The sequence below is a fragment of the Lepidochelys kempii genome, chromosome 23, assembly GCF_965140285.1.
Source record: "Lepidochelys kempii isolate rLepKem1 chromosome 23, rLepKem1.hap1, whole genome shotgun sequence".
Taxonomy (NCBI): Eukaryota; Metazoa; Chordata; order Testudines; family Cheloniidae; genus Lepidochelys; species Lepidochelys kempii.
In genome coordinates, this window is record NC_136402.1 from 13,661,903 (window position 1) to 13,679,016 (window position 17,114).

A 17,114-nucleotide genomic window follows, 5' to 3' on the forward strand; every position below is an offset into this window, starting at 1 on the left:
TTACCCCTAGGTCCTTTTCCGCAGAACTGCTGCCTAGCCATTCGGTCCCTAGTCTGTAGCGCTGCATTGGATTCTTCCGTCCTAAGTGCAGGACTCTGCACTTATCCTTGTTGAACCTCATCAGATTTCTTTTGGCCCAATCCTCCAATTTGTCTAGGTCCCTCTGTATCCTACCCCTACCCTCCAGCGTATCTACCACTCCTCCTAGTTTAGTATCATTCGCAAATTTGCTGAGAGTGCAATCCACACCATCCTCCAGATCATTTATGAAGATATTGAACAAAACCGGCCCCAGGACCGACCCTTGGGGCACTCCACTTGATACGGGCTGCCAACTAGACATGGAGCCATTGATCACTACCCATTGAGCCCGACAATCTAGCCAACTTTCTACCCACCTTATAGTGCATTCATCCAGCCCATACTTTTTTAACTTGCTGGCAAGAATACTGTGGGAGACTGTGTCAAAAGCTTTGCTAAAGTCAAGAAACAATACATCCACTGCTTTCCCTTCATCCACAGAACCAGTAATCTCATCATAGAAGGCGATTAGATTAGTCAGGCATGACCTTCCCTTGGTGAATCCATGCTGGCTGTTCCTGATCACTTTCCTCTCGTGTAAGTGTTTCAGGATTGATTCCTTGAGGACCTGCTCCATGATTTTTCCGGGGACTGAGGTGAGGCTGACTGGCCTGTAGTTCCCAGGATCCTCCTTCTTCCCTTTTTTAAAGATGGGCACTACATTAGCCTTTTTCCAGTCATCCAGGACTTCCCCGGTTCGCCATGAGTTTTCAAAGATAATGGCCAATGGCTCTGCAACCACAGCCGCCAATTCCTTTAGCACTCTCGGATGCAACTTGTCCGGCCCCATGGACTTGTGCACGTCCAGCTTTTCTAAATAGTCCCTAACCACCTCTTTCTCCACAGAGGGCTGGCCACCTACTCCCTAAGCTGTGATGCCCAGCGCAGCAGTCTGGGAGCTGATCTTGTTTGTGAAGACAGAGGCAAAAAAAGCATTGAGTACATTAGCTTTTTCCATATCCTCTGTCACTCGGTTGCCTCCCTCATTCAGTAAGGGGCCCACACTTTCCTTGGCTTTCTTCTTGTTGCCAACATACCTGAAGAAACCCTTCTTGTTACTCTTAACATCTCTTGCTAGCTGCAGCTCCAGGTGTGATTTGGCCCTCCTGATTTCATTCCTACATGCCCGAGCAATATTTTTATACTCTTCCCTGGTCATTTGTCCAACCTTCCACTTCTTGTAAGCTTCTTTTTTATGTTTAAGATCCTCAAGGACTTCACCGTTAAGCCAAGCTGGTCGCCTGCCATATTTACTGTTCTTTCGACACATCGGGATGGTTTGTCCCTGTAACCTCAATAGGGATTCCTTGAAATACAGCCAGATCTCCTGGACTCCTTTCCCTCTCATGTTATTCCCCCAGGGGATCCTACCCATCCGTTCCCTGAGGGAGTCGAAGTCTGCTTTCCTGAAGTCCAGGGTCCATATTCTGCTGCTTACCTTTCTTCCCTGTGTCAGGATCCTGAACTCAACCATCTCATGGTCACTGCCTCCCAGATTCCCATCCACTTTTGCTTCCCCCACTAATTCTTCCCAGTTTGTGAGCAGCAGGTCAAGAAAAGCTCTCCCCCTAGTTGGCTCCTCTAGCACTTGCACTAGGAAATTGTCCCCTACACTTTCCAAAAACTTCCTGGGTTGTCTATGCACCGCTGTAGTGCTCACCCAGCAGATATCAGGATGATTAAAGTCGCCCATGAGAACCAGGGCGTGCAATCTAGTAGCTTCTGCGAGTTGCCGGAAGAAAGCCTCATCCACCTCATCCCCCTGGTCCGGTGGTCTATAGCAGACTCCCACCACTATATCACTCTTGTTGCTCACGCTTCTAAACTTAATCCAGAGACACTCAGGTTTTTCTGCAGTTTCCTACCGGAGCTCTGAGCTGTCATACTGCTCCCTTACATACAGTGCTACTCCCCCACCTTTTCTGCCCTGCCTGTCCTTCCTGAACAGTTTATAACCATCCATGACAGTACTCCAGTCATGTGAGTTATCCCACCAAGTCTCTGTTATTCCAATCACGTCATAATTCCTTGAAATCACCAGGACCTCCAGTTTTCCCTGCTTGTTTCCAAGGCTTCGTGCGTTTGTATATAGGCACTTGAGATAACCTGCTGATTGCCCCTCATTCTCAGTATGAGGTAGGAGCCCTCCCCTCATAGACATTCCTGCCTATGCTTCCTCCCGGTATCCCGCTTGCCCACTTATCTCAGGGCTTTGGTCTCCTTCCCCCGGTGAACCTAGTTTAAAGTCCTCCTCACTAGGTTAGCCAGCCTGCTTGCGAAGATGCTCTTCCCTCTCTTCGTTAGGTGGAGCCCGTCTCTGCCCAGCACTCCTCCTTCATGGAACACCATCCCACGGTCAAAGAATCCAAAGCCTTCTCTCCGACACCACCTGCGTAGCCATTCGTTGACTTCCACGATTCGATGGTCCCTACCCCGGCCTTTTCCTTCCACGGGGAGGATGGACGAGAACACCAGTTGCACCTCAAACTCCTTTATCCTTCTTCCCAGAGCCACATAGTCCGCAGTGATCCGCTTAAGGTCATTCTTGGCAGTATCATTGGTGCCCACGTGGAGAAGCAGGAAGGGGTAGCGATCCGAGGGCTTGATGAGTCTTGGCAGTCTCTCCGTCACATCGCGAATCTTAGCCCCTGGCAAGCAGCAGACTTCTCTGTTTTCCCGGTCAGGGCGGCAGATAGATGACTCAGTCCCCCTGAGGAGAGAGTCCCCGACCACCACCCCCCTCCTCCTTCTCTTGGGAGTGGTGGTCGTGGAACCCCCAACCTCAGGACAGTGCATCTCATGCCTTCCAGCCAGCGGAGTCTCCTTCTGCTTTCTCGCCCCAGACGTATCATCTGGTCCACTCTCCGCAATGGTACCTGTGGAGAGAACATGAAAACGGTTACTTACCTGTGTCCGCATTGCTGGTTCCCGGACATTCCCCCTTCTTCTTCTGGAGGTCACATGTTGCCAAGCTTCTTCACTGGCCACTTGGCTCCGCTGTGCAACCTGCTCTAAATCTTTAGAGCTTTGTGCCCATAGACACATATCCTGACTTTTGTCCAGAAAATCCTCAGATTCTCGTATGCAACGCAGGGTCGATATTTGTTGCTCCAGACCTTCGATCTTCTCTTCCAATATGGATACTAGCTTGCACTTTGTACAGACAAAGTTGCTTCTGTCCTGTGGAAGAAAGACAAACATGGCACATCCAGTGCAGGTCACAATAGCTGAACCCCCCACCCCTTCCATATCACCTTCCTACTATGAGCTTCCTCAGAGAAGCTGGAAAGATGTAAGCCTCACTGGGCTCACCCCAGGCGAACTCCCAGGCAAACTCCTGCTGTGTGCTGCTCTACTGGTTCGCCGCTGCTCAGCTTGTTCGCGGAGCTCTGGCTATTTTTAAATAGCCAGGCTTCCCTGAAACAAACAAACAGACAGCCCCAATACCCGCCCCCTGCAGGCTACCACCCAATCAGGCACTCGCTCAGGCTTTCAAACTGCCCTCCCAGCAAACACGCACTCGGATACTCACCAATCCCAGGCAAACACGCACTCGGATACTCACCAATCACCTCCCCAGCTTCCTGCCGAACAGCTTCACGGGAAGCCGGCCGGGGGGGTGGAGAAACAGGGCGGGGTGGCACGTTCAGGGGGGAGGAGGCGGAGGCGGAGGTGGAGCGGAGGTGAGCTGGGGCCGGATGTGGGGTGGGGAGCTGCCGGGTGGCTGCTCTGCACCCACCAAATTTTCCCCGTGGGTGCTCCAGCCCTGGAGCACCCAGGGAGTCGGCCCCTAATGCACCACTTTCGATGTGATCAGTGGGGGGAGCGGCCCCTGCTCCCCCTCCAGCTACGCTACCCCACCCCTAGGAGCCAGAGGGACCTGCTGGATGCTTCCTGGGAGCCACCCCAGGTAAGCACCGCCGGGACTCCCGAGCTCGCCCCCCGGCAGATGCCTCTGGCTCTTAGGGGTGGGGTAGGCCCACGAGACCCTCCTGCCCGGTTCTGGGGGCAGTCAGGGGACAGGGGAGGGGAGTGGATGGGGCAGGGGTCCGGGGGGGTCAAGGAACGAGGGGCCTTGGATGGGGCTGGAGTCCCGGGGGGCGGGGATGGGCAACAACCCCCTCATGGGGTGAGGAGGGAACCCGTTGTTAAGATTTTGGCAGCTCATCACTGCTCAAGGTGTAGGTTACACAACTACACGAACATCCAAACTGTAGGCTCCTAGCCCAGCCTCCAGTCACACACTCAGCAGGCAGCTTCCCTGGACGAGCAGCCAGAGCAGAGCTGCCCATGTGGTGGTGACTGGTCTCACCGAGGGAGCTGGGGTGGCGAACTCAGTCTGGCTGGGCAAGTTTCCCAGTAAACTCTACAAACTGGGAATCATCAGTGGGGAAGGAAAAACCCAGCTGAGGGATCTGCTGTCAGGTCTCTAGAGGCCTGTTCTCAGGGGGAACCCTGCATGCAGGCCTGGGATTCACCAGCTCCCCACACGGCCAGTCCTGCCCTTTTCCTTGCTGGCTCCAGACTGACTCCAAAATGGCTTCTCCCTGGGAGGGCCTCTCACTCCGTATTGCTTGCCAGGCAAACTCTGAGTCTGCCTTGGCTCCCCTCCCTACCAGGGACAGCAGACAGGGTCCCAGGAATCTAGGTAATCTCCTTGGGGGTTACACCTGGGTCAGCAGAGACCTGGCTTCTCTCCCTGCCACCCCAGAGCCCCGGGTGAGCAGCCCAGTCCCTTAGCCTGGCAGCCAGTGGCAGACGAGCACCCCCTCTTGGCCACTCACTAGAATGCTGTGAGAAGACCCAGCTGCTGGATCTGGGAGTCTGAACAGAGCCCAGAACCGGGCTCTGTCTTGGGGTCCCCAGGCACACTGTCTGGGTGCACATCCTCTGCCTAGCACCTGCCCTGACAGCTTAGACACACGGCGCCCTGCCCAGCACCTGCAACCGGGGGTGACCCCTCAGACTCTCCTGTAGCTTAAACACCACCCTGGCAGAGCTCCACCAAAAGGTGGGAGCCCCAGGGGGGCCCCCCTTCATCAGCCCCCCAGGAGGTGCAGCACAGATATACAGACACTGTGCACAGACGTCTGACACATCGACACACCCCTTCCTACTCAACCTCTGCCTCAGTTTCCTCTCTGCTCTGGACTGGAGACATCTGGAGCCACTCAGGGGCCTTCTGTTGCCATTCATGGCTTGTGATCTGAACCGTGGGGCCAGGCCTGGGGGTGGGGGAAGCCTTGTCACTGTGAGTGGAAAATTCTCACCTAAAACCCTTGTTAGAAACCAAAAACCTGAGACAACTAGGAAAGTCTTTTCTTCTGGAAGGGGGGGATGGGGAATAACCTGGGCTAGGAGAAGGGGGCGTGCAACAGAGGAGAGTAGGAGGGGGATCTGTCTGTTGCCAGGGGATGTCTGACCACAGTGATCGATTACTTGGGCGGCTGGGCCAAGCACCCACCACAGAGCGGGTGCTGCCGTGATGTTTATAGGCAGAAGCACGGGTCCCTCTACTTGAGCTGAGAGTCACGCCTCCCAGTTAGGGCTGCCCAATGCCAGGTGTCTGGTTTTCAACTGGGACATCTGGTCAAATAGGGACCCTGGTGGCTCCATTAAAAGTCCGGTTGGTGGTGCAGGGAGGCTCCTTACCCGGCTCCATGCAGTTACTGGAAGCAGCCGACATGTCCCTGCAGGGTGCAGCCTCTAGGCACAGGGGTGGCCATGGAGGCTCTGCAAGCTGCCCCTGCCTCAAGCGCTGGCTCCACAACTCCCATTGGCCAGGAACCACAACCAATGGGATCTGTGGGGGCAGCGCCTGTATATAGCGGCAGCACATAGAGCCCCAGGGCTGTGCCACCGCCTAGGAGCTAGAGGGAGATGTCACAACTTCCTGGGAGCTGCCTGAGGTCAGCGCTACCCAGAGTCTGCTCCCCGAACCCCCTCCCGCACCCCAACCCCCTACCCCAGCCTGGGGTCCCCTCCCACACTCCAAAACCCTCATTACTGCCCCCCGCCCCAGAGCCCGAATCCCGAGGCCAGAGCCCGCCCCCCCAACCCACTGCCCCCACCCCAGAGCACACAGCGACACCAGAGCTACTGTTGTGTGCAACAGGTTTGTGTTTGGGCAGTGGCAAGGATAGTGAATATCTGTGTTGTTGAGTAAGTTCTAATAAAACAAAACCTGTGTTGTAATTTTTGGCCCGTGACGATGGACTATGTATGTGTGTGTGACATTTGCAGATATCAAGAATACCATTTTTAGGTGCTTGTGTGTGGGCTTTTTAAAATACTTTAAAGTGATCATGGTAAATTTTGTACCTCAGTCTGAAGCTGCCAAATTTCAATTCGATGTAAAAAATGGGGTGTCTGAAAAATGGCTAAAAATGTCCAGGACCCAGGTCTCTAAGATGGCAGAAGTCTCTCTGATCTGCTACTGCCCTACCCTGTCTTTCGGAATGACTAACCCAGGTTGGGGGTCTTAGATTTTTACACTCCCCTCCCAGAACCTGGGGGGTGGGGTGGGAGGGGAAGAGAGAATCCAGGATTCCTGGGTGCCAACCTGTTACTGCTGACAAGTGAATGCTTGGGTAACCCACTGAGACAGCATTGCTCCCGTCCGTCTCCAGTGGCCAGGGCTGGCCTTACCATGAGGCAAACTGAGGCAGCTGCCTCAGGTGCCAGACTATGCAGGGGGTGCCACAAGGACCCAGAGTTTCAAAGTTTTGGCCCAAGTGAGGGGACATGGGGGCATCATTTGAGCTCCCCGCCTCAGGTGCCAAAATGTTGTGGGCCGGCCCTGCCAGTGGCTGCTTGAGGAAGGGGCTAGTAATTGCTCCTGGAGCTCAGAGAACAAGCTGGGGATCTGAGGGGTTGAAACCCTGCTGCTGACCTATGCGGGGGCTGAGTGTCTTTTCCTTCTGGGTTTGTATAGCACCTAGCATGATGGGGCCTGGTCCAGGACTGGGGTCCGAGGCACTGCCATGCTCTGGTTTCATGCGATTCACTCAGTGAAAAGCCCCCTTGAAAACAGGTTTGTGCTTCACAACTCAGTTGCTGGGTCAGTTACAGTGTGAATCCCTGACCCACACACGTCAAGTGTTTGTTGCACATTTTGCCTGTGGAAGCCCCGGTGTGGGTGTGAGGTTGGTCTCCTGCCCCCTGCCCCTCACACAGACCCAGGGAGTCTGTGACAAGACTCAGCCTGGGAGTCTGGCATTGCTGGTCCAGTTCCTAGCTTTGGCCGCAGTGGCAGCCAGCCCACGGGCAGGTGTCCCTCGTCAGCCTGCTCCAGGGCGGTGACGTTTGGTTCACATGGGAGGGCAGGGGAGAGCCCAGGCAGATTGGCTGATGCCGCATAGGCCCGGCTGCTCCTGGCCACAGCCAATTTCCCTGAGCGCTTTGGGAGGTGAGTGAAGATTGTGCACTACGTGCCCCGAACTGCCCCACTAACGCAGCCCTTGAGCAGTGACCCCTCTGCTTACATCTCCGTTACAGCAGCCCATCCCACAGCCACACACTGCATGCACTGGCTCCATCCTCATGCCCGGACCCAGGAGAATCCCTGTCGGTTCTGCCTTCCCTGCAGGTTCGATGGCGCTGGGGACGGATAGTTCTTGGGAGTCTGTCAGGGAACGTCGTAAAAGGAGAGTTTTGGGCAGCATTGGGGGCAATGGGAAGGTGGGAGGGAAGCACAAGTCTTTCCCTGTCACTTCCTGATTGTGGGATTGAGTGATCCTTGTAATTTTACATGAAATAGAATTCGTTCTGATTGCTACAATCAGGGCCAGTGTAATCACTAGGCAAACTAGGCAGCCGCCCAGGACGCCAAGATTTGGGGGCGCCAAAAAGCGGTGGCCAAACATTTTTTTTACACAATTGCTTAGGGCAGGTACCTGTCAGTCTCCAGTGCTCGGGCCAGCAGCCTCTTCACTTCAGAGTCTCCCCGCTTTCCCGGGGCCACTCCTCCTCTCAGGCTCTCCGGCTGCTGCTGCTGAGGCCGCCCGGGAGGCCGTGGGTGGGGGCGCTGCGTGGGGGAGACGCAAGGGGCTGGGCTCAGCTGGGGCCCCGCACCTGCCAGCCGAGAGCAGCAGGAACCGGGCGCTGCTCCGGGGGAACCGGGCGGCCCGAGCCCAGGGCAGCGGCAGCCTCCGCAGCAGCAGGGGCAGGCGGGGAGATGCGTGCATGGGTAATATTGAAGGAATCATGTATTTATCTTAAAAGTCTGCTTTACAGACTTGGAGTAGAAATTAGTCACCAGGGGATAATGGCCCTTTGGGGCAAGGGGGATTTGTCACCCTGCCTAACCTGGCTGGTGGTGCAATGCAAGGCTCAATTGTTTAGCTTTGCACAATAGTAAGACTTTGAATGGGACACCATCAGAGCAATGGCAAACAATTGAAACGCCTTAAAGGTAAAAAAGAAACATTACAACAGCTGTTACCCGTTCTGACAGGCTGTTTATAATGCTAATTACTAGTTTTCCGAGGTTGTCCGGGTGGGGAGGGGGGGGTGGAAATTTCACCTAGGGCGCAAAATATCCTTGCACCAGCCCTGGCTACAATCCCTTCCCTGCACAATGCCCAGATTTTAAAGCTTTATCAGGTTTCTCTTGTGTTTGATTAGAGCTGCCTTCCCGGAACAGAAACCTGTTTCTTCTCCTCTGAATTGTCTTATGAAGCATGGGCTTTAGCGACAGGCACCTGACCCTAGCCGTGGCCTTTGTCACACACCTATCCACACCAGAGGATCCCTGCCTGGTTAACGAGCAGGTGAATCTGGCTTGAGGAGAGAAGCTGATGAAATGAACAGGCCTGTACGACTCACCAAGCCAGGGCAGGCCCAGGTTTCTGTCTAACTGGTTCTCCTGCCCCCTGTTCCCATCCCCCACCCCCAGCGCAGCACCTCAGAGCCTCCAGCCACTGACTGGAGCCCCGTCCCGTCAGTCCGGGAGCTGCAGGTCCCCGTGGGACGATGGGGCACCTACACGTCCCACTGCAGGTGGACGTGCGCCCAGCGCTGGAGCCAGAGCGCTTTGCCCAGCAGTTTTCGTGGTGTGGCACGTGCCAGCCAATCTCATGGACCCTCCCAGAGCCCACGGGGCAGATCTGCCCCGATCCCCTCTCAGCCTCTGCTGAGCTGCCCTCCGGGGTGGGCCGGCAGGAAACGTGCAAACTGGGGTCTGCCCACTGTGTTTTTCATGTGTGTACCTCACATCACCAGCAGATGGCAGCAGATGGCCAGGGTGATCCATAGCGAGCTGGGTGTCTGGCAAAGGCTGCCCTGCCTCGCTCCCAAAGGGGTGAGCTCTGTGCCAGGGTCTGGGCTCAGGGGGAGCCCCAGGCAAAAAGTGGGGGCCCAGGCCTGGCCCGATGAAGGAGGAACTGCCAGGGAGGCCTCCCATGCTGTGTAAAGTCCAGACGCTCGGACAGAGAGGAGGGAGACAGACACATGGACAGAGACAGGAGGCCCCAGGATGCTCTGACACTTTTATTGGTGTTAATCATTCAGGGTGCGGGGGACTCCTCAAAATTACAGGCCTTGAGAGAAGAAATGTCCTACCCCGCCCCCCAATCCCCTGCATCCCACCCATGTCCCCGAACACTCCAACGGTGCTGGGTGCCCCAAACCCTGACAGTGCCCCCTGTCCCGTAACCCCGCCCCGATGGAGCCTCCTAACTCTCCATCCCCCATCCCCCCGACGGCACCCCATGGCCCGCCATCTCCCCAACCCTCCAGCGGCCCCCTCAGCCACGTCATCCCCCACGCCCCCAACGCTGCCCCCCACCCCACCATTTCCCATGCTGCCCTTTTTGCCACCCACCTCCCCATCTCCAATGCTTCTGACGGAACGCAATGTCCGGCCGTCCCCCCAGTGTTATGGCAGCGCCCTCTGCCCTGCCATCCACTGAACCATCCAGTGGTGCCCCCTGCCCCACCATCTCCCCAGCCCTCCAAAGGCGCCTCCTACCCCATTGCCCTTTCTGCCCCCCACCACACCATTTCCCTTGCTGCCATTGTTGCCACCCGCACCGCCGTTTCCAATGCTGCTGAGGGAGCGCAATGTCCAGCCGTTCCCCCTGGGTTATGACAGAGCCCTCTGCCCTGCCATCCACCGAACCCTCCAATGGTGCCCCCTGCCTCACCATCTCCCCAGCCCTCCAAAGGCGCCTCCTACCCCATTGCCCTTTCTGCCCCCCACCACACCATTTCCCTTGCTGCCATTGTTGCCACCCGCACCGCCGTTTCCAACGCTTCTGAGGGAGCGCAATGTCTGGCCGTTCCCGCAGGGTTACGACAGAGCCCTCTGCCTTGCCATCCACCGAACCCTCCAATGGGGCCCCCTGCCTCACCATCTCCCCAGCCCTCCAAAGGCGCCTCCTACCCCATTGCCCTTTCTGCCCCCCACCACACCATTTCCCTTGCTGCCATTGTTGCCACCCGCACCGCCGTTTCCAATGCTGCTGACGGAGTGCAATGTCCGGCCGTTCCCCCTGGGTTACAACAGCGCCCTCTGCCCTGCCATCCACCAAACCCTCCAATGGGGCCCCCTGCCTCACCATCTCCCCAGCCCTCCAAAGGCGCCTCCTACCCCATTGCCCTTTCTGCCCCCCACCCCACCATTTGCCATGCTGCCCTTTTTGCCACCCGCCTCCCCATCTCCAACGCTTCTGAGGGAGCGCAATGTCTGGCCGTTCCCGCAGGGTTACGACAGAGCCCTCTGCCTTGCCATCCACCAAACCCTCCAATGGGGCCCCCTGCCTCACCATCTCCCCAGCCCTCCAAAGGCGCCTCCTACCCCATTGCCCTTTCTGCCCCCCACCACACCATTTCCCATGCTGCCCTTTTTGCCACCCGCACCGCCGTTTCCAATGCTGCTGAGGGAGCGCAATGTCCGGCCGTTCCCCCTGGGTTATGACAGAGCCCTCTGCCCTGCCATCCACCAAACCCTCCAATGGTGCCCCCTGCCTCACCATCTCCCCAGCCCTCCAAAGGCGCCTCCTACCCCATTGCCCTTTCTGCCCCCCACCACACCATTTCCCTTGCTGCCATTGTTGCCACCCGCACCGCCGTTTCCAACGCTTCTGAGGGAGCGCAATGTCTGGCCGTTCCCGCAGGGTTACGACAGAGCCCTCTGCCTTGCCATCCACCGAACCCTCCAATGGGGCCCCCTGCCTCACCATCTCCCCAGCCCTCCAAAGGCGCCTCCTACCCCATTGCCCTTTCTGCCCCCCACCACACCATTTCCCTTGCTGCCATTGTTGCCACCCGCACCGCCGTTTCCAATGCTGCTGACGGAGCGCAATGTCCGGCCGTTCCCCCTGGGTTACAACAGCGCCCTCTGCCTTGCCATCCACCAAACCCTCCAATGGTGCCCCCTGCCTCACCATCTCCCCAGCCCTCCAAAGGCGCCTCCTACCCCATTGCCCTTTCTGCCCCCCACCACACCATTTCCCTTGCTGCCATTGTTGCCACCCGCACCGCCGTTTCCAATGCTGCTGACGGAGCGCAATGTCCGGCCGTTCCCCCTGGGTTATGACAGAGCCCTCTGCCCTGCCATCCGCCAAACCCTCCAATGGGGCCCCCTGCCTCACCATCTCCCCAGCCCTCCAAAGGCGCCTCCTACCCCATTGCCCTTTCTGCCCCCCACCACACCATTTCCCTTGCTGCCATTGTTGCCACCCGCACCGCCGTTTCCAATGCTGCTGAGGGAGCGCAATGTCCGGCCGTTCCCCCTGGGTTATGACAGAGCCCTCTGCCCTGCCATCCGCCAAACCCTCCAATGGGGCCCCCTGCCTCACCATCTCCCCAGCCCTCCAAAGGCGCCTCCTACCCCATTGCCCTTTCTGCCCCCCACCCCACCATTTCCCATGCTGCCCTTTTTGCCACCCGCCTCCCCATCTCCAACGCTTCTGATGGAGCGCAATGTCTGGCCGTTCCCCCAGGGTTATGACAGAGCCCTCTGCCCTGCCATCCACCGAACCTTCCAGTGGTGCCCCCTGCCCCACCATCTCCCCAACCCTCCAAAGGCGCCTCCTACCCCATTGCCCTTTCTGCCCCCCACCACACCATTTCCCTTGCTGCCATTGTTGCCACCCGCACCGCCGTTTCCAATGCTGCTGAGGGAGCGCAATGTCTGGCCGTTCCCCCAGGGTTATGACAGAGCCCTCTGCCCTGCCATCCACCGAACCTTCCAGTGGTGCCCCCTGCCCCACCATCTCCCCAACCCTCCAATGACGCCTCCTACCCCATTGCCATTTCTGCCCCCCACCCCACCATTTCCCATGCTGCCCTTTTTGCCACCCGCCTCCCCATCTCCAACGCTTCTGATGGAGCGCAATGTCTGGCTGTTCCCCCACTGTTACGACAGAGCCCTCTGCCCTGCCATCCACCGAACCCTCCAATGGTGCCCTCTGCCCCACCATCTCCCCAGCCCTCCAAAGGTGCCCCCTGTTCTCCCCTACATCTTCTGCTCTCCCCTCTTCCCCCTGCTCTCTCTCCTGCCCCCTGCCAGGTGGGTGCAGAGGCTGCCTCATGGCTTGCAGCTCATCCAGGCAGGCGTTGGTGTCAGTTTTGGGGTCATTGCCTCTGCAGTCCCTGCAGCCATTGGTGTCACAGCCCAGCAGGGGCACATTGGGCAGCCGGTGCCAGGCCTCCAGCAGGCTTTTGGGACCCAGGTCCCGGTCCTGTCGGTAGATCTGCCGGAACACGAAGGCCTTGTAGTTGTGGTCGATGGGGCGGAAGGTGTCGCTCACCATCTGTAGGATGTTGTGGGGCCTCTTCACCAGCTGGCACGTCCCTGCGCAGGGCGAGTGGATGGTGAAGAAGATCAGGCAGCTTCTCTCGTTGTAGGTCCGGACCAGGAGCTTCTGTACAGGGCTGTTCTTCATCCGGGCAGCCACAATGTTTCCTTTGTCTGGGTCTTGCAGGCCGCCCTCTTGTTTGATGGCCTCCTGCATGTCCTGCAGCTTGTTCCTGGGCAGCACCTGTTCCAGACCAGATGGATTCTCACAAGTGGCTTTCTCCAGGCTGACGGCGAAGGCATATTCAACAGCCAACCCATCCCTAAGGGAAGGCAAAGCGAAGGGCAGTCAGGAGATGTGGGGCTCTGAACAGCTCTGCCCCCAGCTCTGAGCGGCAAACTTGGGCTGGGTCGCACATGGTGCTGTCACTGGCCGCTTCTAGGCTCTCAGGGCTCCAGCCTGGGTCGAGGGATGTTTGCTCCCTGGGAGAATGAAATAAACTTGGAGGGTGGTTTTAAGAAGAAACTGCCAGAGGTGCCCCCCGGGGATCATCAGCACGGTGTGAGATTTGGTCCGTCAGCTCCCCAGGGCCGAGCGTTACCGCTTGAGCTCCAGGAGCAAACCAGAGCTTTTATGCGGAGCCACCGCAAGAGGGGGACGTGACACACAGTTGGCCCCGGGACACACAGCGATTTGCTGGCGAGCTGAAGAATACTGGAGATAGGCGCCCCCCCATTTCTCCCCCCAGCTCTGGGAGGGGACTGACTTTGGTTAAAGGGAGGCTAACAATGGCACCTATATGTGACACATTCCCTGGGAAAAGCTCTGTGTCTGCCCTCTTAGAGAGCTGGGTTCTCGTCCCACCTCTGCCTGAAGTGGCCTTGTGCAGCTGGACTGGGGAGGGTCGGGCGGGCTCATGGCTGGCTGAGGACAGGGCATGAATCTGTAAGGTCTGAGGCCTTTTTCGGCAATTAGTGGCGGGAGCAGCCAGGAAACGGAGAGTCACGTCCTCACGTCCCCTCTACGTTATAAAATAACAATATAACATTGGGCTGTGAAGGAGGCATTTCTGTCCTAATAGTCCCCACCATCACCAGCTCTTAAGATCTTTAAAGTAAATTTTGTTTGACAGCGTTCAGCGGTCTGACAAGAAACCATTTATCAGCAGCTGTCATTGTTCAATTGATACTTCTATTGTTTTGCCCTTATAGTCCCCCACTTCTCTATTGTTTATCTATACGGTCTCTGTCTGGTTCTTGGATTGTTTCTGTCTGGTGCATAACTAATTTTGCAAGATTTAAATCAACTAAGCTGGCGGGGTCTGATTGGGTAAAAAATTGTTTTGTAATGGGCTAGGGTTGGTGAAAAACACAATTTTGTAGTATTTTAGTTTACCATTGGGTAAGGTACAGCTAAACAGGACTCAAGTTTCACTATATAAACTGGGGTCCAAAAGTAAGGAAGTTCTTTGGACGTTAACTCCAGGGCACAGCCCAAGATCAGAGCCGCTAGCCCTCAGCACCCTGCCAGCCCTCAATGCAGCAGCTGGAGCCCCAGATGACCTGACACTGACTGGCCACCAGGAAAAGTCCGTCTGCCTTATTGGGAGTGGTGAGCATCGTCTGCTTCCCCTGTGTATTCTGTTTTGGTAGCTGTTCATAAATAGAGGTTTCACTGGTAAAAGGCCCCGCAAACCTGCAGAAAATTACTCCCTGAGCCCTAGGAACTGGGAAAGCGCGGGGGTGCCTAAATTAACAAGGTTATGCCTTGAGCCCAAGGAAGGGTAAAGGTGGGTGGAGTGTGCAGGTAACAAATGAGTAACAAGGGCTGTGATGTGCACTAGACAGGAGACTTGGGAGCAGAGCTCCTGGTTCCCAGCCCAGTGCACCTTCGCCTTAGCTACCATCTACTGGGAGGGAATCTTGCTCTGGGTGGACACAGCATAGGCTTGGGGGAGCACAAATGTCACCTCTGGGGCAGGGTTAGCCCTGCAGATCTTTATCCTCTAAGCTGAGCCCCCACCCCTCACCCCTTCTGCAGCCCCCAACCTCCGGAGCAGAGGGTGAGAATAAAGCCAGGTTCATGGTGGTTTGTCCTATTAGAGCACTATCATGAATATTCATGCTAATGCTCATCCGCCCATGTCCAAATCTAACCTCCTCACCCTGATAATACTGGGGGGCACTTATCCTACAGGCCAGTTCTTTAAAGAGTCTTGGGTGCAAGGTATCTGGTCCTCATTTATTCCAAAGGGAGTGTACAGCAAGCACATGACTACTGCTGCTCAAAATTTTTCTGACAGAGCAGTTTTCCTTAGGGAAAGGCTGATTCAACAAAATCTGAACGTTCCAAGGGAATGAGCTGTAGCTCACGAAAGCTCATGCTCAGATAAATTGGTTAGTCTCTAAGGTGCCACAAGTACTCCTTTTCTTTCATCAATTTTGTGTAATTTTCGGATGAAAAATTATCAGAACAATTTGTTTAGATTGAAACATTTGGTTTTGACTTTATTTTTTTTTTTACTTTTGTTATATTGTGCAGGAGGTCAGACTAGATGATCATAATGGTCCCTTCTGACCTTAAAGTCTATGATTCTATATTGCTGTTTATAATATACAAGTGAAAACATCTGGACTTTCATATTATATTATATTATATTATATTATATAGCTGAAATGGAAATATTTTGATCTTACTGAAATGAAATATTCAGATATGGTCCAACTGAAATCTATTTTTAATTTTTCCAAAACAAAATTTGGAATTCCCAATCCATGGAAGTTTTCAAATTTTAGTACCACTTCGGACTGAAAAGAAAATAGAAATTTCAGAATTTCTGAGGGAATTGGAATTCCAGTTTCCAACCAGTTTTTCACAATAGTAATGAGACCCCCACACCCCTGTACCCCAGAATCACCCTCCCAGCTCCAAGCCCCAGCTCCCCCTGTACCCCAGAATCACTCTTCCCAGCTATGCCATGCACTGAGCCACCAATGCCATTTCCCCCTTGGGAGGTCAGAGGGGTCACAGCCAGATGGGAAATGCCCCACTGGGTTCTCACTCACTTATCTACATGATCCACAATCTCTCTGAGCGCCGTGGGTTTGGTGCTCTCGACAGTCTCTGTCCCGAAGCAGAGAAGAAGGGGCAGCAGCAGGAGTCCAGCTCTGGGCATCCGTCCTGGCACCTGCACAGAACCCCACAGCATCAGCACCCCTGAGCCTGGGCACCAGACCCAGAGCCCCCCAACCCACATCGCCTAACCCCTTATGTGCCACAGACAGGAGAGGAGTCAGGGGATAACCCCCTGGAGATTGATGGGGTGTGGTGTGAATGGCAGACAGGTCTCCTTGGGGCTCTATGGGCCAGGAGGGGGGGAAAAGGGGGACTCACCTGGGATTCCATCGGGCAGGAAGAGGTGATGGGGATTCATCAGGGTTTCCATGGGGCAGGAGGCAGGGACAACTCACCAGGATTTACATGGAGCAGGAGGTGGGGGGGGACGCCTCACCAGGGTTTCCGTGGGGCAAGAGGAGGCAGGAGGGACTCACAAGGTTTGCCCTGGGGCAGGAGATGAGGGGCAGAGGGGATTCACCAGGGTTTCCATGGGGCAGGAGGAGGTGGGGGACTCACCAGGGTTTCCATGGTGCCAGAGGAGGAGGTGCCGTCGCTCACTGACAGATGCTCCCACCAGATCCCCAGTGATGGGGTCTTAGCTCCCTGCCCCTCTTCTTATAGCCCCATTCTTCCTCACCCCTCCCATGCTGCAGAGGGGTGGTGCCCACTCCTGCTGTCCCCGTGACCAGCCCAGGGGCAGGGGAGGTGGGACTCAGCTACTTCATTCAATATTGCCTTGAAAGGAAACTCCATGAGGCTGAGCCAGGGGGGTGGGGCAGACAGGGGAATGGGATGGGAGATGGCCAGGGGCAGGGCAGACATGGTGGCGGATGGGAGGTGGCGAGGGCACTGGGGCCTATGGGGAGGGGGATGGGAAGTGTTGAGGGCCAGGGCAGATGGGGGTGAGGGATGGGGCCTGGTGAGGGCCAGGGCACACAGCAGTGGGGGATGGGAGGTGGCGAAGGCCGGTCAGGCAGACTCCAGGCTGAAACATTGGCCCCATCTGGGTGGGTTGGTTTGTCTCATGCTGGTGGTGACAGGGTGAAGTTCCTGATTCTCCTCCTCATGAGCAAGGCCAATAAAGCTTCAGAGCATCCCGGGGCCTCACATCTCTGTCCCTGTGTCTGGCGCTGTGGCCCTCTGTGCTCCAAGCAGTACCCTGGCATCCCCATA

At 56.2% G+C, this 17,114-nt stretch overlaps 1 protein-coding gene across 1 annotated transcript; it reads right to left on the bottom strand.

Annotated features, from left to right (window-relative positions):
- Positions 1–7,963: 7,963 nt before the first annotated feature.
- LOC140901858 (uncharacterized) lies at positions 7,964–16,524 on the bottom strand. The gene is made up of 4 exons (XM_073321282.2): positions 16,458–16,524; positions 15,890–16,011; positions 12,353–13,146; positions 7,964–8,154 (listed from the first exon to the last, which is right to left on the bottom strand). Exons 1-4 carry the CDS (start codon positions 16,467–16,469, stop codon positions 7,964–7,966), a joined length of 1,119 nt encoding a protein of 372 aa, XP_073177383.2. The 5' UTR covers positions 16,470–16,524.
- Positions 16,525–17,114: the final 590 nt, after the last annotated feature.

Excerpts from the sequence above, each read along its gene's own strand:
- LOC140901858 (XM_073321282.2), bottom strand. Across the intron at positions 13,147-15,889 it reads ATTGTGGATCATGTAGATAA|GGATGGGTTGGCTGTTGAAT; the intron begins GTGAGTGAGAAC and ends GCCTTCCCTTAG. Across the intron at positions 8,155-12,352 it reads GCAGCATGGGAAATGGTGGG|GTGCGGGGCCCCAGCTGAGC; the intron begins GTGGGGGGCAGA and ends CTCGGCTGGCAG.